At 34.6% G+C, this 21,403-nt stretch overlaps 1 protein-coding gene across 1 annotated transcript; it reads right to left on the minus strand.

The window, feature by feature from the left end:
* Nucleotides 1-1,720, minus strand: LOC116126609 (UDP-glycosyltransferase 89B2). The gene has a single exon (XM_031412288.1). It carries the CDS (start codon nt 1,573-1,575, stop codon nt 1-3), a length of 1,575 nt encoding a protein of 524 aa, XP_031268148.1. The 5' UTR covers nt 1,576-1,720.
* Between the last annotated feature and the right edge of the window lie 19,683 nt (nt 1,721-21,403).

Raw genomic sequence — 21,403 nt, forward strand, 5'->3', positions numbered from 1 at the left:
TCACATTTCCATGCTCCTCATTTTCATGACGTCCAATACACCAACATGCTTCACTAATCCATTTAAATCCTTAACTGAACCCCCGCCTTTAATAGAATCAACTGCTGCCTTACTCAACTCCATGGCTCTGTCCCTCATAACTCGGTTCTCACCCACCGATTCCGCCACCGCTTTGGCCAACTCGGTCGAGTTGGGAACAGTTTGTGCACCCTCGCACACTCTTGTCCCCACCTTCAACTCATCGACCAATAACTCAGCATTCACAAATTGGTCCGCTCCCATTGGCCACGCCAGCATCACTACTCCGGCTACAAGCCCTTCAAGCACCGAGTTCCACCCACAGTGAGTCAAGAACGCACCCACAGCCCGGTGATTCAGTATGGAAACTTGTGGAGCCCACCCTTTTATAACAAATCCCCTACCTGCCACACGATCTTCAAACCCAAGTGGGATCATCCCGTACTTACCCTCCACATAGCCTTTCGTGGGCTCCTTAACAGACCATATAAAATTAACCCGACTTTTCTCTAACCCCAATGCAAGCTCCTCCATTTGATCATTGGTCAACACAGCTTGACTCCCGAAGCACACGTACACCACCTTCCAATCGTTACACGTGTCAAGCCAAGATAACACGTCATCCACAGAAACAGAACTGGACCCGCCTCTTTCAGTGGGGCCAGATGAATCATCATCAGGAGGGAGTAATGGGCCGACAGCCCATACACGATCACTGCCCATTTCCTTAGCTAAATGATCCAAATAAACCCGTTCTAACACGCTGAACGTGTTGATCACGAGGCCCCAACTTCCGATATTACCAAGAAATCCATCTCTGATGAATTCCGAAACCGGGTTTCCTTCAACATATCTACGATAAATCGGAGAAATTTGCCACCAAGGATATTTCGGGGCATTTGGAATTTTCTGCAATGTAAAAACTACCGTAGGATCATCAGCATTCTGTAACTTCGGCATCTCACTCCATAGAGAATAAATGACGGACAATGCCTTTGCCCCGGAAGGTGAAAATACAAGGCGATGAATACCAAGCTCACAGGCTAGTTTATTCGTCCAGCCCAAGAACATATCGGAGATAATAGCCACTGGTGGTGAAGGATGATTTTTAAACCAGTTTAGCAGAGGAGAGTAAAGTTCACCGAGGGCATGCATCATAGTAATAAACAAATTTGCAGGCAGGTCCTTGCTGTTTTCAACGCCATCAGGAATGGAAGGATGACAGGGAAAAGGAAGGACCAGGGTTTTGATGGAAGGGTGGTTGAAGGAGAGAAGAGGACTCAAAAGATTAAGATTTTTTGGGGTGACCAAGATGGTTACGGTCAGGCCACGGGTGGCCAGCTGGTGGGTCAAATCGAGGAGTGGTATCATGTGGCCTTGAGCTGGGTAAGGGAAGACGAGGACATGCGCACCGGTGCCGGAGATTGTCATGGTTGTTTTATCACTGAAGTTTTTAGAAGAATAATTTCTGGGAAAATAGTGAGAGGAGTGGGGAGGAAAAAGAGAGAACCTGTACGCCTCATGGTGATGGTGGTGCTTATTTTGAGGATCATGCATATCTACCAAACAGATAGAGAGATTGGGATTGATTCGGTTGATGACGAAAGGTAAACAAATTTAATGCGGTCGAGAAGGAAAGGAAAGGAGTTAAAGCAAATGAACGGTTGAATTCTAAGGAATTTGATTTGATCGTTTGTGAAGAAGACGGTTGCAAGTAATGGGTTTATAAGCTTAAACCACAGACTTTCTATATATACAGAAATGTATAGAATATATAATACTATTTGTAACTGAAAGAGGAAGATATGAATAATATAAAGTGGTGATACAGATACTCAGCAGAAGCAATGGTGTCGAGCCAAGTAGCAAAAGAACATGCATTATATTGTTGCATGTTAACCATTTGTCAAAAGACTTTTAGTTTCTGCTTCTGTCATCAGATACTCTTTCATTAACTTTTATTTTTCTTTAAAGGCTGTTCCTTAATTATCGTGATAATGTTAGTAAATCAACGTGAGTCTTTTATTTTATTAATTTATTCCTTAATTATTTTTCTAAATTGATTTATTACTTTATTATGGTAATATAATGAAAATATTTTAAATTAAATTTAACATTACTTTATATATTTCACAGTATAGAATCATTTTAACCAAATTGTTATTTAAGTCATCAAACGTATCTAAGACAACCTCCAAGTTTTGTGCATAATCAATTGAATAGTAATTTCCCATTTCCATATAGGTTCACCACTGCAATAAACTCCATAAGGTCTACTTACAAAGGGATAACAATTTGATCCAAGTGACACTTTAATTTTATATAATTTTTTCATAACGACTCAGTCTCTGTTAATCATAATTTGTCTCTAAAATTTGCTAATGGACCTAAAACATTATTGATAAACACTATAACATTAAATAATTCTAAAGATTTAATTTATTTAACCGAAATCTTAGAGATGGAAATTATTATTTTTGCAGTTAAAATTGGAACCTGTACTGCTCATCAAAGCTAACTAAAATACCAAACCAACCATATCATATTAAATGGGGTAGGCAAGGCCCGGGCCCAATAGGATTGGTCCCAATTCTTCAAGGACAGGCCCCAATTTGGCTGGGACCAGTCCAGGCCCATGAAAATTCACAGGGCCCAGACTGGTCCCTAGGACTGGTCATGGGCCCAATAAGGACCGGTCCTAGGCTTGGAATATTACTTTAGCCGCAAACCCCCCCCCCCCCAATTTTTATATCTTTTTAATCGAAAATTATGTAGGAGGTACTTTCTTCAGGAGGTGATTTGTAAGTTTTTTTAATTAATATTAAATAAATATACATGAATGATTAATTGGTATAAATTTATATGATTTAATTTGAAGAAATAATTTAATTTTAACATAAAATAATATCACACTTACAATATGCAAATTTAATTTAAACTTAAACAAAAACAATTAAATAGTTTTTTTATTAAATTATAATTTACATCATCAAAATTACATCTTCCAATCTATATTTTTGAAGAGGTTGAGTAGTTCGGATCTTCAGGGTGCTGTTGTAGTCTTCCTCTAATGATTCCAATCCCGTAAACATGTTATGACTTCAACATCTCATCGGTTAAGAGCATCTTTTGTCTTTTAATGTGGCCACTAATGAGAATGGTGACTTAGATGCAATTGTCGCAATTGGCACAGATAAAATGTCACGTGCCATTTGAGCTACAATAAGGAATTGACTTGCATTTTGATTCCACCACTGAAGCAGATCCATCTCATGCTTCTCCTTATTGGTCATGTAGGACATGTCTATTAGTAGGTGTTGCATCTCATTTGGCCCATGTCTACTAAGTTCCATATACATCCACCATCACCGCTACTAAGTTTCATATACATTCAATATGAACTATAGTCATGTCCTAAATGCTGGCCTATCCAGTAACCATGCAACTAAATCCGTTTAATTTAAACCTAGGATCTACAATAAGACCTAATCCATATAAGAATGGAATATCTAACCAATATTTTTGGTATTTCGTTTCCATGTTTGAAACAATATGCATTAAGTCTGGATTATATCTATGTTTAGCAAAAGTTTTAGAAATTTGAAGTAAAATATCTAACGCTAAATTAGTAGTAGGATAATAAATACCACTTAATGTATTAGTAAAATCATAAAAAACTTTTAAGAAATTAATGAAAAATATTGCAAACTGTCCAATAATCATCGTTGACGACTTCGTCCGAATAGTTCTTCCAGTTGACGAACTCTGTAATTTGTGTTGCGGTTGGCATAGCTCTTTTCAACATCAAGTACGTGCAGTTCCAACGGACAGACATGTCGCAATATAACTTCTTTGGTTGAACCAACGGCTTCTCTTGACAACAATATTTTATGTACTCATTCCATGCAATGAATCCGATAGCCAAGCGCACCCTTTCAATCCTCTCATGTATAACTTCTAAACTTACTTTAACAATCAAATTGATGATGTGGAAATCACATCTCTGATGAAAAAATTTGCCTTCACCAAGCAGATTCAAATAAAGAAATTGTCTCGGTGTTAGCATCTTCATTATCAAGCGTTAGCGCCAAAACTCTCTCAGATAATAAATAATCTTGCAAAACTTCAATAATTATAAAATAAGTAGTCTCGGCACTATGTTTAACATATAATGGTTTAAAAACTATCAATTTTTGTTGTAAATGCCAACTATGATCTAGGTAATATATTGTGACCCTTAAAAAATATGTTTTTGATTTAGCAACCTATATGTCTGAAATAAGTGCAATAGATATATTCCTAAAATTTTCAAATTCTTTTTTAAGTTGATCTCTTATTTTAGTCTAAAGTTTTTATATGTCCCTTCTCCTTGTACCTCTACTAGCAGGGCTATACTGTGGACAAAAAGTAGTTTTAATCATATAAAAAAAATGATTTTCAGATAAAGAAAGGGGATAGTCCGTAGCAACTATGTACTTTGTTATTTGCTTTCATGCATGAAGTGCATTGCATTGCCAGATTAAGAGAGTTGAAGATTGTGGATTAAAATTAAATTGAGTTTGAATTTGCTTACCGAGTCCGATTGAAGTTGAACCGGAATGAATACATTGGGGGTGCTACTTCTAAAAGTGCCGCCACATCGTCGAAGTCGCATGCTCAGCGCTGATAATGGTTGAACAAAAATTACATACCCTCACATCTCTTCCCTTTGCCCATTTGGCTTTGCCCGTTTTGATTTAGTGAAGAATCGCTATACCTTGGACACAACCCTCCTCGATGGTCTTCCGTGGTGTCGCAACTCACTTGTGTTTGGCTGGACATAGTCTTGACTATTTTTGGTTATGGAATTGCTACCTCTGGAAAGGGTAAAAATGGATCGAACCCTTCAATTTCTTCGGTGGATGGAGGAACTAGAACATAATACTCATTTGGGGAATCCATTATGAATTTATGATAAAATAATAAATAAATAAAATGGAAGGAATTGAATAATATAAATAATAGATGAATAAATATAAATATAAATTAAAGAGAGTTTGAGAATTGGAGTAGAGAGAATGAGAGATTGAGAGTTGGGAGGAAAATGGATGGAAATAAGGAGTATCTATAGTTTAGGTTTGGGCCCCCCACCAATTTTGACCATTGAGGCAACGGTGCAACTCCCTTTTTTTTTTTTTTTTGGTAAAATTTTATTTTAACCCCTATATTTATTGTCAATCATTTATGGATATTTGCCAGGGGTTTAAATCAAATTAGGGGAGGGGTTTGGGCCCAGGCCTGGAAAAGGGACCGACCCTAGGACAAGGCCCTCCTCCTTGGGCTTGGTTCGGGTTTTGGCCCAAGCCTTATAGGATCGGTCTTTAGGAGGACCGGTCCTTGGTCTGATTTTTGGGTTGGTTTTTTGGGCCTAGACCAAAATTCCCACCTCTAAATTATTAATATGTGAATAAAATACCTTAATTATCCTTATCCTTTCCACCCCTACAAGAACCCCCGTAACCCCTACAATTAATATTAATTTTCTTTATGGGTGCATTTGGATCAGGGGCATATAAGATAACGGGGATAATCTTCGTTTATTTTGCAAGATTTCGGTGTTTGGTTTGCAAGTAATAAAATATGAAGGGTATCGTTTATTGCAAATAGTGTTTATTGTCATGAAGTGGCCATAGATCTGGTCATGAAGTGGCCATAGATCTGGCCGTGAAACGACCATGGATTTGTGATCCATGGCCAGAAATGGCTTTGCCAGTGCACAACCAGCCATATACAGCCAATCATGCACCATTTCGTCGATTGCCGGCAGTGGTGGCTGGCTGCCAACAGTGGCTTGGGGTGATTTTGCTACAAATTAAAGTTTATATGACTGGGGTGTTTTAGCAAAATTTCAAATATAGGGGGTTAAAGGTAATGATTCAAAAAATAATATTATATTAATATTTAAAAAAGAGGGCAATTTAATAATCTATATAACATATCCACCTATTTATCCTTTCAACCAAACACATTATTCACCAATTTATCCGAACCAACCAAACACATTTTCTAAACATTCTCAGTAATCTTCAAGGTGATCTATTTTTCTGTTAATATAACATCCCTCTATAAAAAAAATTATATGATCTAAACGCCCCCTATAAGTTATCAATTTAATATATAATGTTCATGAATTTTGAACAGAAAAGTTTTATTAATAAAATTCATGAATTTTCTATTTATTGATCCTTAATAATAGTATGGGATATTATTATAAACTACTCCTTAGGTTTTAGTTTTTATCACTTAGACTATAACATTTACATTCCAGATTTTTATCACATTATACCCATGAACTTTTAATATTGTATCATAGATACCCGTCATCAGTCTCTCACTAGTATGACCCTTTATAGCAACAATCTTTTAGGTTCCATTCTATCATCTCTAGTTGTTTGAGAAATCTCAAATATCTTTATTTATATACGAATCAACCATCTAGCTCTATTCCCATAGAAATAAGAAACCTAAAATACCTTGTTGATTTAGGCTTAAGCAAAAATCATGTCATTCTCTTTATAATAATTCACTTTCTAGTTCCACTCTTCCAGAGATAGGAAACTTCTCTAATCTTGTTTGATTTTACCTAGGTGCCAACTATTAACTGGTTCAATTCCTTCCTCCATTAAGAAACTACGAAAGCTAACAGAGTTGTACATATTTGAGAACCAACTTTCCGATTCCATTTGTTGTGCAAATTACACATGTTGGCTAATTAAAAATATTGTTGGATTAGGCCCATTATTAAAGCCTAAGTATGACCCAAGAAGTGAGTTGACTCAACTTAATTCAACCTGAAACCTCTTAATATAAATGGCCATATATATATAGTTTGGACCACACATTTTGATAATTGACAAAGCATTTTTTTTTTCTTACTGTTTAAAGAAAGTGAGAAGAATTCTTATTATTCTATTTTAAGTTTTGAAAATGTTAGAAGTAAAGAGATTGAAACAATTGTAATCATTTTAGCTAAAAGTATATTACAAAAGGATTTGTTTTTTGGACAACTGCCTTCAACAACTGTTAGGTGTGTGTAAGTTCTTTTATTTTCATTAATACTTTGTTTTTAGTTATAAAATATCATCATATATTCCATAAATTCAATTTATCTCTCAAGTCTCATCATCTAATTGTATATAATTCACCTAATTTAAGCTAAGATGATGCATATACTTGTGCGAATAGTAATATTATGTATACAGATTTGAGATCCCAACTAATGTGACTATTAATGTATTAATATCACATTAATTGTAAGATTTTCGCGGTGTGACATTGTGTTTCCTATAATTAATGTAGTATTTGACACATCAACAATCATATGACCAATACTTCAGGTTCAAAATTGGGATCCCAAATTTGAATATGTAGCATCACTCTTAGGCTATGTTTGGTTAGGGCCCTTGGAAGATTACTCCGGTAATCTATCTTTCAATCCAGTCATTATCTTCTTTGGTTCTGCAGGTAATAAAAGATTTCGGTAATCTTTTATTACTCGGGTAATATGAGAGGTGTGTTAGTGTATGCCCTAGGAACCAATCGTCTTGCCAGTTTTAGGGCGTTATATCTTGCAAATATTCTTTTAAGAATGGAAGAAAAAGTTCTGATTTCACATGTACGTTTACTGCTTCATTTATATTATTTATAATGCATGTGAAATGTCCAGATGATACAGATCTTTAGAAGATTAAATCATCGAAGCATTCCCTACATAAGTAATGTTAATTGGGCAATAACATTGCATAGTAGGCATGCTGAATGTCTCTATTGAATATCTTGTGATGATATTAGTGTGGGTGATTATAAGAGTTATGTCACTGGGGCATTGGCATGGATAAATAGTTAGTGAACTGTTTATTAAATATGACTGATTACAATAAATCACATGGACATTTAAAATGTGGTCAATGATACATTGTAGAATAGTACTAGTGTTCCATTGATCCTTAAACCTGAGACATCATGGTTGGATTCGACATGGGATGCATATGGTTCATATGATGTATAAGCACGAGACTAGTCATGTCTTGTGTAAGAAGCCGGTTTAGTCATATGTTATTCATGTGCGAAGACAAATGATGGTCAAGATAGGATCCATTGACTCAAAACAGTTTGGTCTCGAATTCCCAAACGAATGCCAATAAACAGTAGAAAAATGAAATCTTTGGCCAGAGTATGAAAACTGTCATATGAAAAGAGTTTCATGATGACACATTCCATTGCATTTTGACAATTTGATTAAAGGTTAAGTTAAGAGTTTTGACATACCATGAACCTATTCTTAATCGGGATTAGACAACGGAGGGATTTTACTATACGGAACATACGATCGGAAAAAGGTTTATTGGACTTTAACTTCATTGTGGCTTAGGGGTTATGGAGCATTGCTAGATGCTTACCATGATCAGTGAGAGTTTTGATCATAAAGAGTTATGACGAAACATATCGAAACACGATATTGGGCCCACGGCTAGGTTACAATCAACCTAAGTGGTCGCAAAAAAAAAAGAAAAAAAAAAAGAAAAAAAAAAATCCAAGTATGAAAAAAAAAGTAATACATATCGTTAAAGGTTAACGATGTTCGGATGTAAATGTGTGCATCCGATTTTTATGTATTGATGAGAAATGATTATTCATGGAAAACTAGCACTTACCAAGGGTAATAAGGTCATTATTGGATTATATTCAATAATGGACTAATGTATTATTGGATTAGATTCAATAATGAGTTAAATATATTAAATGGGATAATATATATACTTTGATTATAAATTTGTTTAAATAAAAAATTTAATATTAAGGAGTTAATATTAAATTAAAATTACTTCAAGGACATAGAACAATAATGATTTAATATTAAGGTGTTAATATTAAATTTGAAATTGATTCAAGGGCTTGAAAGTATTATTGAATTTGTATTAAGGGTTAATATAGGATTCATATTAGTTCAAAGACTTGAGAGCAATTTCAAATTATTATAAAAAGGTCCTTGTATATAAATAAGTGATTTATCCCCAAATTTAACCTAATTTCATTTGATTGAAAAATTCTCATCCAAGCTCTCAAGGTTGGTTGTCTCTTCTTGTCTTGGGGTGGATACACTTAAAGGATTCTTCATCAATTTTGAAGATCTTTCACCCCCAATCAGAGCTACAAAGGGTTGTAGAGCTTTAAAGGTACTAATTCCACCCTATTTGTTTTAATTTCATGCAATGTGAACCTTTGTTCATGCCACATCATTTTTACACCATATTTCACCATGTTTACCTCGAAAAGCATAAAATCTTTCAAGGTGATATAGGGGTTATGTGATTACCGACTCAGAGGGTGGTATTTCAAGATTACCGTGGTAATCCTATTTTTGTTCCAATTTTACCTTACTTTATAAAAAATCTAGACACAAATGCCCTCCTATTAATGTCAAATAACAATTAACCATACTCTTTGAATGAGTTCTTTAACCTCATTAATTAATTATTTGGACACACACACACACACACACACATATGGCAAGAAATCGTAATGGGCCTTGTCAAGCCCAAATACGAAACACCCACTACGTGGCCCAATGCCATGACCCAATTTTGATTAGGCCTACGTTAAGATTCGTGCCATGGGCTAGCCCATTGCACCAATTAGACTGCTCATAAATTGGATAATCCAATCATTAAGGCCACACCTTGAGTTGGTCCTCACCATAAGCTCACTTGTGCTTTGGATCATTGGCCCATGGCCGCTGCAAAGGACTCAGAGTCCCATCAATATTGTAATTCTCCCCAAGAGTTCCATCTTCATCCTAATTCATCCAAGATCTCAAATCTTACGTGAATTAGGACTCCAACTCTTACTAAGGCAAGTGAAGTAGGACTTTCTTGTTTATTCAAACTTTACCATTATGGACTTAAAGTCCTACTGGGATTCGAAGATCAATGACCATTATATAAAGAGAGTCCTTGCCTCTCATAAGGATTATTATGGAATACCACCTACTAGCTTCTAAGAACTGTATACCTTCGCCGTAGCTCTAGTCTCCAACTAAGATTCCGGTAACCTTTCCTTCCTTTGGCCCTCACTAAATAGCCTTGTTGACTTGGGCGTCAGAATGCCTACGGCAAATATCACCCCAATATTTCTGGTGAGCTTCACGCTAGTTGCTTTGTGTGTGCAGGTCTAGCAGATTGTCAGTGGCCTCAACCTCACAGGAGCAATCTGTTCTATAACTGTAGATTTATAGCGTCTATATATATAATCTTGTAAAGGGCATTTAAGTAAAATAATATCTAAGTATTTTGTAATTATTGTCAACCAACCACATTAATTATTTACATTAACAGGTTTCTTGTGCTGTGAGATTGTGTTCTTAATTCTCCAATTTCTATTTGTCTATATTGTATGACATTTATTCTAACACCATTCCTCAAGAACTCGGAAAATGTAATCTCTCATCAATATTAGCCTTTATAGCAACCATCGATCAGGTTCATTCCCAACGTCTCTAGGTAGCCTAAGCAACTTACAAATGTTGAGCCTTCGTGATAATAAACTTTCTGGTTTTATTACTCAAGAAATTTGAAATTTGTCGAAGATCATGACTTGCAGGAACGCAACTCTCTTACAAGTTATAAAAGATTCTTTGTACTACATTTCAAGAAGCATCCGTTTTATATTTGAACTATCTTATATGATGTTATGCTTTAAGCTGATGTTATGCTTATTATTAATTTTTTAATCCAATGATTTCTATTGAAACATTAATGCGTGGCGTTAGAAAAATGAAAGCATTATAAGGTGTGAAAAAAATAGACAAGGGACCGTATGCAAATTAAATATATTGTTATATTGTATAAAAAGGACAATTTGCATAACCAAAATACTAGCACTTATACAATATTTGGATTAACAAGTGACTGACAAGTGTAGGTTTTTATCAAGTTAACAAGTCATAAAATTTCCCCTTTTACAATTTTTTTATTCCTGTAAATACAAACAGTAAAAATTTTAATCCCGTGTTAATATAATGTAATCCCAAGACCACCACCCTCTTCTCGTTAAAGACAAGTCTATACTGTAAGAGTAACTGTGTTTAACTCTTTCCCCCTGCTCTTCGCAACATTGCCTTATTTTCACAGACAAGATTGCAAAATTCTGTGTTCTGCGTCAATAACACAAAATTTTAATCCTTCTTTCTGATGGAGACAACTGTGATCATGCCGGAGGAGAGAGGTCTATTGTTATCAAATTTCAAATAATGAATGTAAATTACACGCGCGAGAGTGGACGACTGGGACCATATGCAAATTAAATATATTGTTATATTGTATAAAAGGACAATTTGCATAATGTTCACATACCCTATAAGTCACTCCACAATTTTATCTCAATGTTGTATCCCATTGTCTCTACTAATTATATTTTTCCTTCTTTATGATTCAATTCTTATATTTTCATATGAGTAGGTTTCAAAACACTTCATTTGGTGTAGACTAGATTATATATTCATCTATGCTTTGGTTTGGGAAAAGGAAATAGAAGGTTTTCTAATAATCTGGATCTTAATTAATTAGCTAGGGTATGTGGATGATTCATCTTGTGAAAACCTTTTTATTTGGTATTATACTTCATAGATGAATAATATGCATATAAAATTAAATTGATTTTTTGAAAGCTCGAGTTTCCTTGTCTAACATAGACCCTCTTTTCTTGTAGTTTTGATTGCTCTTGTCTTATTGTTAGAGAGGTTCATATATCAATGTGGTGGTTGTGGATTGCTAGAATTGGTACCTATGTTTGTCCAGGGGAAATTCAATGCAATCAAAATGCTTTCAACTAGTGGGAAATACCTAAATTGATTTTCTTCGATGTTTGTGAAGTATGCTGGTGGAAGGCAATAGGTTCAATCAAAATTCTTTCAATTTGATGTGAAGTGGACTTGGTTGTTTGTGGAGCTGGAAGGCAATCAGCTCCATCAGTTTCAGCCGTTTAGGATATGGTGGAGGTCTTGAGGATATGCTCTTTTGTTCTCTTGTTTGTGTTTGTCTCCATTGTTGGAAAGTTTCCTAATTATGGGCTAACATGAATTATGTTTTGATTTAATCAAACCGGATAAACACATAGTCCAATGAGATATTTTGATGGGCTTTGTGATCGATTATTTTGAAAGCTTTATACACTTCATATTTAATTGATCTGGGTTATGACTAGGGCTGGTTAACGAACCAAGTCACTTGCGAGTCGGCTCAGCTCGGCTTGAGTCTGGCTCGTTAATGACTCAGTTTGTTTGGTTTCAAGCTAACTCGACTTGGTTCGTGAGACAGAACAAGCCGAGTTCGAGCCTGCCTCAGCTCGGTTCACCAGGCTTGCGAGTCAAGCCTGGCTCGAATAAGTAGGGTGTTTTGGGGGGTTTTTTGAAGTATGAGGGATTACACTATAATTTTCAAAACAAAAAGTTTTCAAAAATGACAAAGACACCCCAATTTTAAAATCCCTAAAAATGTCGACTCCCAAGTCTCCAACTATTTGGTGTAAAACCAAACCAAACCCAAAAATTGTCAGCACAGTTTCCAGCCGTCTCCGATATGTTTCGTCGTCGCTGTCAAAACCATCTGCTTTGCTGGAGTGTTGTCATAGACTCGCCGCCATCAAACCCATCCACCCCTTCAACTCTCACCGATGCTTGGCCGCAACTTGTTTTCCTTTTCTCTCCTCGCCGTGAAACCCATCTGCTTCGCCGTCCACCGTCGTGTTCTCGCAGTATGTTTGTTTGTTTTGAATCTTGTTGACTTGTTGTTACTTGTGTATGATTGATTTTGTGAAACCCATTAGCTTCTCATGATTTTTGTGAACTCTCTTATGTAATAGGTGGTTTTTTCCGGTGAAACTGAAATGGGGAATGTTTCTTTGTCATGATTGTTGTGTATGATTGTCGTGTTGTCATCGTTGACCGTCCTAGTGTCGCCATGAAACCCATATAATTCTTCAAGGTATTAGGTATGTGCAGGGCAGTCTGCAGTAAGCTAATTTTTTTTGTTTTAAACTTTTAAAGAAATTGTTAATTTGTTTGTAGGGTGTATGAGGCTTTAAGGAGGGTGTATGAGTGTGTCATGTATGCTCCTAATAATTGCAGTAGGGACTAGGGCAGTCTTCATGGTTCAAATTCGTAATAGCCTAGCCAGTAGGGGATTTGTTTGTTAATTTGGTTTTAAAGAAATTGTGCAGCAGATTGAACAGGCATTTAATTCTTCACATCTTTTAAAAAAAAAATGGGGCATAAAATAGCCCTAGTCATGATTCATGAACTTCAATTCAAGTTGAAGAACCTCTTTAATTAGAATGGGGCATTTAATTTCTTCAACCAACATCTTTAATTAAAATGAGGCATTGGAATTTGCCCTTAATTTAAAAAAAAAAAAATTCTTTTTTTCAAGCTGGCTCGCGAGTCGGCTCGAACTCAGCTCATTAAGCCTGCTCACGAGATAGGCTCGAAATCCCTTCAATCCCTAACAAGCCGAGTTGAGCTGGGCCAAGAAATCAGATGCTCGACTCGTTTTTGTCTCCCCTTTCACGAGCCAAGCTCGTTAAGCCAAAAACTCAGCTCGGCTCGGCTTGTGAACAGCCCTAGTTATGCCAACTAGTGTGGGCAACATAGTTTATTAGGCCCTTAATGGCGGGCCTAATAGACTGATATATAAATTGACTAGGTCCCCTTTTCCAAACATATGATATTATTCCCATTAAAATATCGTCATATTTGTGCATTCTCGGAAAGGAAGACAAGCCTCTTGATCGACCATCGATCTCTTTAAAAAATTAGAGACAATAGAATAAATTAGGTTTGTCTTATTCCTAATTTAACATTAGTATTTTATAAACTAATATGTGGGTTATTAAGATAATTCATTGATATTATATTGGCTTTTGTAACTCAATACTTGAGATTTCTTGCATTGATTTATATTCACACTTGGTGAATAATTCTTCCATGTGGTATCAGAGCTACACATATTAGTTTATAAGATCTGAATCTTGAGGTTATAATTGGAATCAAAATCAAAATTGATTTAAAAGTTCATATTGAAAATTAGGGTTCTTGTATAAATAAGGAACCCAAATAGGGGCGTTTATGTTTTGAACCCATATGGCTTTTCTGACCATTTGAGAACCTTTTTTGTGCCATTGGAAGGTGGAAATGCTGAATTTTTGTTGTAGGAGTCGAAAAATATAGATCTAAAATTTCCAGATCGCAGGGGTGAAATTGTCAAATTTTAAACATTTACGAGGTAAAACATAACTTTATAAATATTGGGGGTTTTTATATTTATTAAATTAGGGCTAGACAACCTAATTAGGTCAAACTAGGTCAACCCAACCTGGTCATACAGGCTCAGCTCGACCCGAAATGTCAAAGCGGGTCATGCGACTCGATTAGTCAACTCGGGTCAGCGCAACCCGGCCAAACAGAGTCACCCGACCCGATTAGCATGGTTTAGCCCAACCCGTTAACCGACACAGTCAACTCACCGTGGCAACGATGATCGTTGACCACGCGTATGGACGCACGTGATAGTGTTTCTCGATGCATGGAAGTGATATTCCGGCACGTGAAAGCACGTGAGTGGTGTTTCTAGAATGTGAATGCACGTGAGACTCTTTTCTGGCGTGTGATCATGTTTTCCGACGCATGAAGGTGATCTTCTAGCACATGGCAGCAAGTGCGAGCATGTATGGGGGCATATCGATGGATGATGTGAAGTTTCCGACACGCGAGAACGCATGTGATTGTTTTTCAGCACGTGTGGTTGCGCGTGAGCCTATTCTGGTGCTGTTGAAGATGAAATTACCTTTAAATCACATTTCCCTCTATTATTGTTAAAGTTATACTCCGTCTACGTGCAACAATTATATAGAGTATAATTTATAAGGAGTGATTGTTCTTTTGGTTGGAACAATTATCAAATTAAGATTGTTAGAGATAATAAGGTTTTATATCTCATGAAATCTTAATTATGACTATTAAAATATAATAGGATTAAATTGAGATTGTCCGAGATAATTGGGTATTATATCTCATGAAATCTTAATCACCTAAATTGAAATCCAAAAAAAGGTTATTGAATTAAGATTGTCAGAGATAATTAAGTGTGTATCTCAGAAATCTTAATATTTAAGACAATATTATTTAGTATCATTAGAACACTTTTGTGAATTGTCATAATGTTTAATCACCAAAGCGATGCATTCATTGAAGCTTGCAAAATTATTCATTTGGAAAATGATACATTTGGTTACATTCTTCAGTACAAATAATTTCCTACCCAAAAGGTGGTTATTATTTGATGGTAACATAAGGTTAATTTTGGAAATGCATTGGTTCTGAAAAATTCAATACACTTAAAAGTGGGTGATTTTTCAATTGACATGTATTTTCCTATCAAGTGGAGGATGAACAATCATCTAGAAAGTTTTATCTGCCCAAAATGGCAATAGTCTTTTGAATGTCATATGTTACATTAGTATTTTTGATAACCTTATGTGTAGGGTCCTAATAGCATGTCATTTTCTCTGCCAAAGTGGAGTTAATGATGATGCACCAAAAATCCCTATAAGATGTAGCTTATCAGGTTTTAAAGCTACTTTAATTATTTATTACCTATAGTTTTATACTTGGGATACTAATAGTATGTCATTTTCTCTGCTCGAAGGGGAGTTAATAGTGATGCACCTAGTGTTCTTATGTAAAATAGCTTATGAAGTTTAAAGCTATTTTAATTATTTATTGTCTATGATCTTGAGATATTAATAACATGTCATTTTCGTTGCCCAAAGGGGAGTTAATGGTGATGCACTCAGAATCCCTATGAAAAATAGCTTATAAAGTTTTAAAGCTATTTTAATTATTTGTTGCTTGTAATGCTGAATTGTTGCATCATTCTTTTTAAGTGGTGGAATCAAGATATTGAGTTAGCCCTGAGAATGTTCCATAAATCATGTTATTGTTAAGAAAAATTCATAATTTTCATGTTTTATTATTATTATTACTATTGTTGTTGTTGTTGTTGTTGTTGTGTATATATACATGAATAATTGTATATTTGTGGGAATATGATTAAAGTGAATTTATGGGCACGCTGTTAAGTACATGAATTTCATGTTTGAAGGGTTTATGGGTGAGATAAACGGTAATTGTCAAAGCAATCCATTTATTGATACTCATAAATTTTTCTGTCATTAATTTGGGAAGTCTGGTTCCTTAGAGCATCTCCAATGGTGCTCTTTATTTTAAAGAGCATGTTTCACAAAAATAAAAAGCATCTCCATTAATTTCTAAATATAAAGAACAAAATTTGTATTGAAATCCAATTGACTCTTTAAATTAGACTTAATAAATAAGAGAGAGACTTAATAGGATAGAGAATTAATAATAAAATGCATAGAAACTTATAATTTATTAAATAAAATTGGGATAAAGAGTGCTCACTCTTTAATTTATATTTAAAGAATAAAGAGTCTATTGGACTCTTGTTTTTATGGACAAACTCTTTATAATAAAAAGTTTGGATCATATAAAGAATAATTTGGAGATGTTTTTATACAGTAATCTACCCAAAGGGGTTCTTATGTATTTTATATTGGAACCATGAGTAAATCAATAGTAGCGTAGCGTCAAGGTAATTTTTCATCCTAAAGGAGATTAATTATCCGAAATTTGGGCATTATTGTTGATTGGTTTATTATAAGATTTAGTTGTCTGTTGCATTCTGCACATAAGGTAAGTGTGCTATATTTCAACTTGAGACCCTGTGAGAAATACCCATGGTGATATATTATTAATAAAGTATTGATATTCCTTTTGAGTGATTTCTTTTTCATCTTACCATACGACTCCCCCCATGCTTAATGCTGTTAAAATTGTCAAGATTAAAAAAATTTCCACATATAAAAGTTTTCTTTTTTCTAATAAATAAAACTTTAGTTTATTTTTGACAATCCTCTTATCTCCTTTAAGGGGATGGTTTTTTTGCTATATTGTTTTTTTTAATATATATATATATAGCTAGCTTGATTCATATATAAGTCTTGGAAACTTTCAAAGTATTTGTTTCAAGCTTTAATTGAAGGTTTTAAAGTCTATAAAGAAATTTTGAGGTAATAAGTATTGTGACAAACATGCAACTATTATTTATATATAGTTGTTATGCCTCTTAAACCTAAGCAAATTGAGATGGCTGAGAGACAAAGTCGCGCTAGTAAAGGTATGGTGAAATATTGATGACTAGAAAGTTTTGACTATATTATTTTGAAAATTGTCTTTTCCACACATTGGCTAGAAATTTCTAGTAAGCTGATACTAGTTTTTTTTTAATCTTTGGATTGTTTGGAAACTCAAGTTTAGCACATTAGCTATCTTGAAAACTCTAAATTTTATATGTTTATTTCTGTGTATCATAGCATCAAGATTATTAAAGCTATTTGATATAGTTAAATATCTCATATGGAAGCTTTTAATCAAGTTTTCAATTCTCATTAATATTATTGTTATTAGAGGTTAAGAGGAATGATATGGATTCTATGAAATGTAATTGTTTGTGATAGCTTGTGCTTTCCCTTAATAAAGTTTACTCATTTGTTATATATGAGTGTTTAAAGCTAAAGGGATTAAAAAACATATTAAAATGCTTTAAAGCTAAGTTATTAGCTATGAACTCCACATAAAGGTATATATGTTTCATAGAAACATCATTTCTCTTATGTTTTCTAATGCCCTTTTGTAAAGATTTTTGTATGACTAATTTTTTGACCTTAAACTTCATATTTATGCTTATATATATCTGAAGGTCAATGGGAGGAATTATTTTCTTTAATTTCCTTTTCGGTGACTATGTTGGATAAATTTTCTTTAATCTAAGTATAGATCATTGAGTGGTATTAAGGGAACTTATGCCTTTTTTTTTTTTAGACTATTTGTTTTATGCTAACATTTGGTATTTCTAATCTCTTGAGAGATAATTAGAAGTGATGAGCTGGCTGAATCAAATGCCTTATTTTTTAATAAGTTTTAGTATATGTTGTAAATGGCTAATGGGGTTGTCTCGCATAAATTCTTAAAGTATTACATATATTTTATGTCCTCATTAGTATGGTCAAGAATTATGATTACGGTTGAATGCATGCTACAGTGGTTGTTATGGTCGATTCATTAATCAAAGTGTTAAACTTGTTAATTTCTATATACATGTGATAACATGTGTTTCGAGTTTTTGATGCACTTGGTTAGTGGGAGTTTTCTTCAATCTATTACATGATATCATTTGTATTTGTAATAACCTTGATATCATATCTATATTTGTGGATCCACAACATTATGATAAATGATATGATATTGTTACTATATAATGTCACATGTAGATGAAAGATATTTTACACTATGACAGGCTGAACTAAAGTTTATTGACCTCATTGTTTATATGAGTTGTCTGCTTGTTTTCCTGTGTGAAAATGTTTTATTGTCACTTTGGATGCATATGGTTTCGGTTCCATGAAAAGTGGCTGTGAAATTTAATATGAACATTTGAGGATTGATGTAGAGTACATTAGTACTGATTTTATATTGGCTGATCCCCGAACTAGGGACCGAGACTTGTGGTTTTAAACATCATGTATAGAACATGGGCGTTTTAGGGTCTTTTAATATTTTGGGTTAGTGGGATATTTTTTGTTGACTTATGCCATTTTATTTTGATCATGATCATTAGTTCTTATATATTTGCATACATATACATATGTGCATATGGATGATGAAATACAACATTGTGTTTTAAGAATAAGGTTTCTCTTAAGAATGATAGTTGCATATGGTTGGTGAAATACAACATTGTGTTTCAAGAATTAGGTTTCTCTTGAGAATGACAGTTGTATAAGTATGTTTCATGGTTAGATATCCTAAGGTTTATTGATTGAAACATACAAGCTTCATTGGAAGCTGTGGATTTCTCTAGCTTCTCCTTGAAGCATAAAGGTTATAGAGAAATCATAAAGATGATTGACAGGAAAATAACACATGTTTACGATCATTTTGTATTGATTGAAACATACAGGCTTCATTAGAAGTTGTTTAGCTTCATTTGAAGTTGTGTAGCTTCATTGGAAGCTATGAAGATTCATTGGAAGTTGTGGATTTCTCTAGCTTCTCCCTTGAAGCATAAAGGTTATAGAGAAATCATAAAGAGGACTGACAGGAAAATAGCACATGATTACGATCATTTTGTTGGGTGCTATTCCTACCACACTCCCAGAATATTGATCCATGTAATTTGATTAGTAGTAATTGTAATCATGGATTGATCTTATATCGATTAAAGATGTAAAGATGGTCTTGGTTCATTATTTATAATCATATTGATAGGATTGTTGGTCGAAGTGTTATCTCTAAGCTATTTGTTTTCTTAAAATAGTGGCCACTTTAAAATAAAATGTTTGTTTACCCGGGAGTCAAAAATTGTTTTCTTTTATTAAAACAAAGTGTTATGATGACTAGTGTGGGCTACAAGGTTTATTAGACCCTTAATATTTTGGGGGGGGTTTGTCAAAGGCAATAGACTGATATATAAATTGGCTAGGTCCCCTTTTCCAAATGAATGATTGATTATTCCCATTAAACTATTTTCATATTCACACGTTCTTAGAAAGGAAGACAAGCCTCTTGATCGACAATCGATCTCTTTCAAAAATCAAAACAATAGAATAAATCAGGTTTGTCTTATTCCTAATTTAATATCAATATTTTATAAACTAATATGTGGGTTATTAAGATCTGGATGCATTGATATTATATTGGTTTTTGTAACTCAATATTTGAGATTTCATGCATTGATTTATATTCACATTTGGTGAATAATTCTTATATATTAGTGGATAATGTATAAATTTATATGATGCCTTTGTTGAATTATTGAGAACATATATATTGCCTTTATATGATGCCTTTGTTGAATCATTAAGATCATCTTTATAAGGTGCATTCTAGCTCTAATAAAAGGTGAAATCAAGGCACAAGAGCTGGCAAAGATGAAGAGAAATAATGGTGGAAAAGCTCTCAAATTTTGCAAGTGAGGAAGTAGTGAGGGCAAACAGCCCGTTTTATAGTGTCAAGTGGGAAGCCAGAATGGCGGGAGTCAATCTAAGCCGTCAATTCACAACGAATCTCAACCCTCCATTCGTGGAGCTATCTTGGCCGTCCCATGGTTACACGTGGTGACGATCTATGAAGGCAGTCAATCGTCGGATCGAGCAATCATAACCACCGATGCACGTCACCTTAACTCCACGAGTAGCAAACGTACATTGCTTTAGTTATGCACGTGGCCAGCTGGAACAGTGCATGCGAGATGAAAAGTAATTGCAAAAGTAGGCCGCATTTAATGCGACATGCGAGCTCAGAAATTACCCTTGTTTCCTTCATTTCAAATTTCAAATTTGACAACATTACATGAGAAGATAAGTCTCAATCACATCGGGTGAAGTTAAGGTCGCGTGATGAAGCTCGGATAAGCTCAACGACCTATGTGCGAGTTAAATCGACGAAGGAATTCAGTCTAAGTGGCAAATCAAGTAGTTTTAGTCTTCAAAGCTCGACACAATCTCCGAACACTAGGGGGTAGATGTTGTGTGTGATTTTGCCAAAAAGCTTGGAGGTCCCAGAAGCTTGTGGAGCTGTAGTCTGACCTAGAATCAGCATGACCCAAAACAAGCTTGACCCAGATTCAGCACGATCCAAAGTAAGCTCTACCCAACTAAAGCTCGCCATAGTGACCAATCTTAACAGTTGCTTAACGGAGCAAGGATAAGCTCCAATCTCTGATACTTTGGAAGAGAATAAGATCAATATCGCTGGCAACGTGATCTTAGCGCTCAATTGCTAAAATCACGAGATTGCATACCAAGTCTGATAACAATCCCGGATTTGTCTCTCTTTCCTTTATCAAAAACTTGTAACTATGAGAGAGGGGTTAACAAATTATTCTAGGCAAAACTATATTTTATTGTAACCTTTCTAAAGCAATAAGAAAAACAATGGACGTAGGCTTAAGTCTCAACTTGCTGAACCACTTAAAAACCTATTGTGTTCTTTATTTACTGCTTTTTTGCATTGCATTGTTGATTTTCATTAAGTCACACATACATCTGTTCTGATTCCACCAAGGTCAATCAGATCTCTCTAGTTGGTGCGAATTCTCATATCAACAAATACAATATTTTTTTTAGAAACATCACTAATCAACAATCATATTCATGGCTACAGTACCACTACAGTGTTTTTTATTTCTTTGTTAACTATTCTTGTTTAGGAAAA

The sequence above is a fragment of the Pistacia vera genome, unplaced genomic scaffold (assembly GCF_008641045.1).
Source record: "Pistacia vera cultivar Batoury unplaced genomic scaffold, PisVer_v2 Contig181, whole genome shotgun sequence".
NCBI lineage: Eukaryota > Viridiplantae > Streptophyta > Magnoliopsida > Sapindales > Anacardiaceae > Pistacia > Pistacia vera.

Coding starts and splice junctions, on each gene's coding strand:
- LOC116126609 (XM_031412288.1), bottom strand. CDS start 1,575: ATGCATGATCCTCAAAATAAGCACCACCATCACCATGAGGCGTACAGG.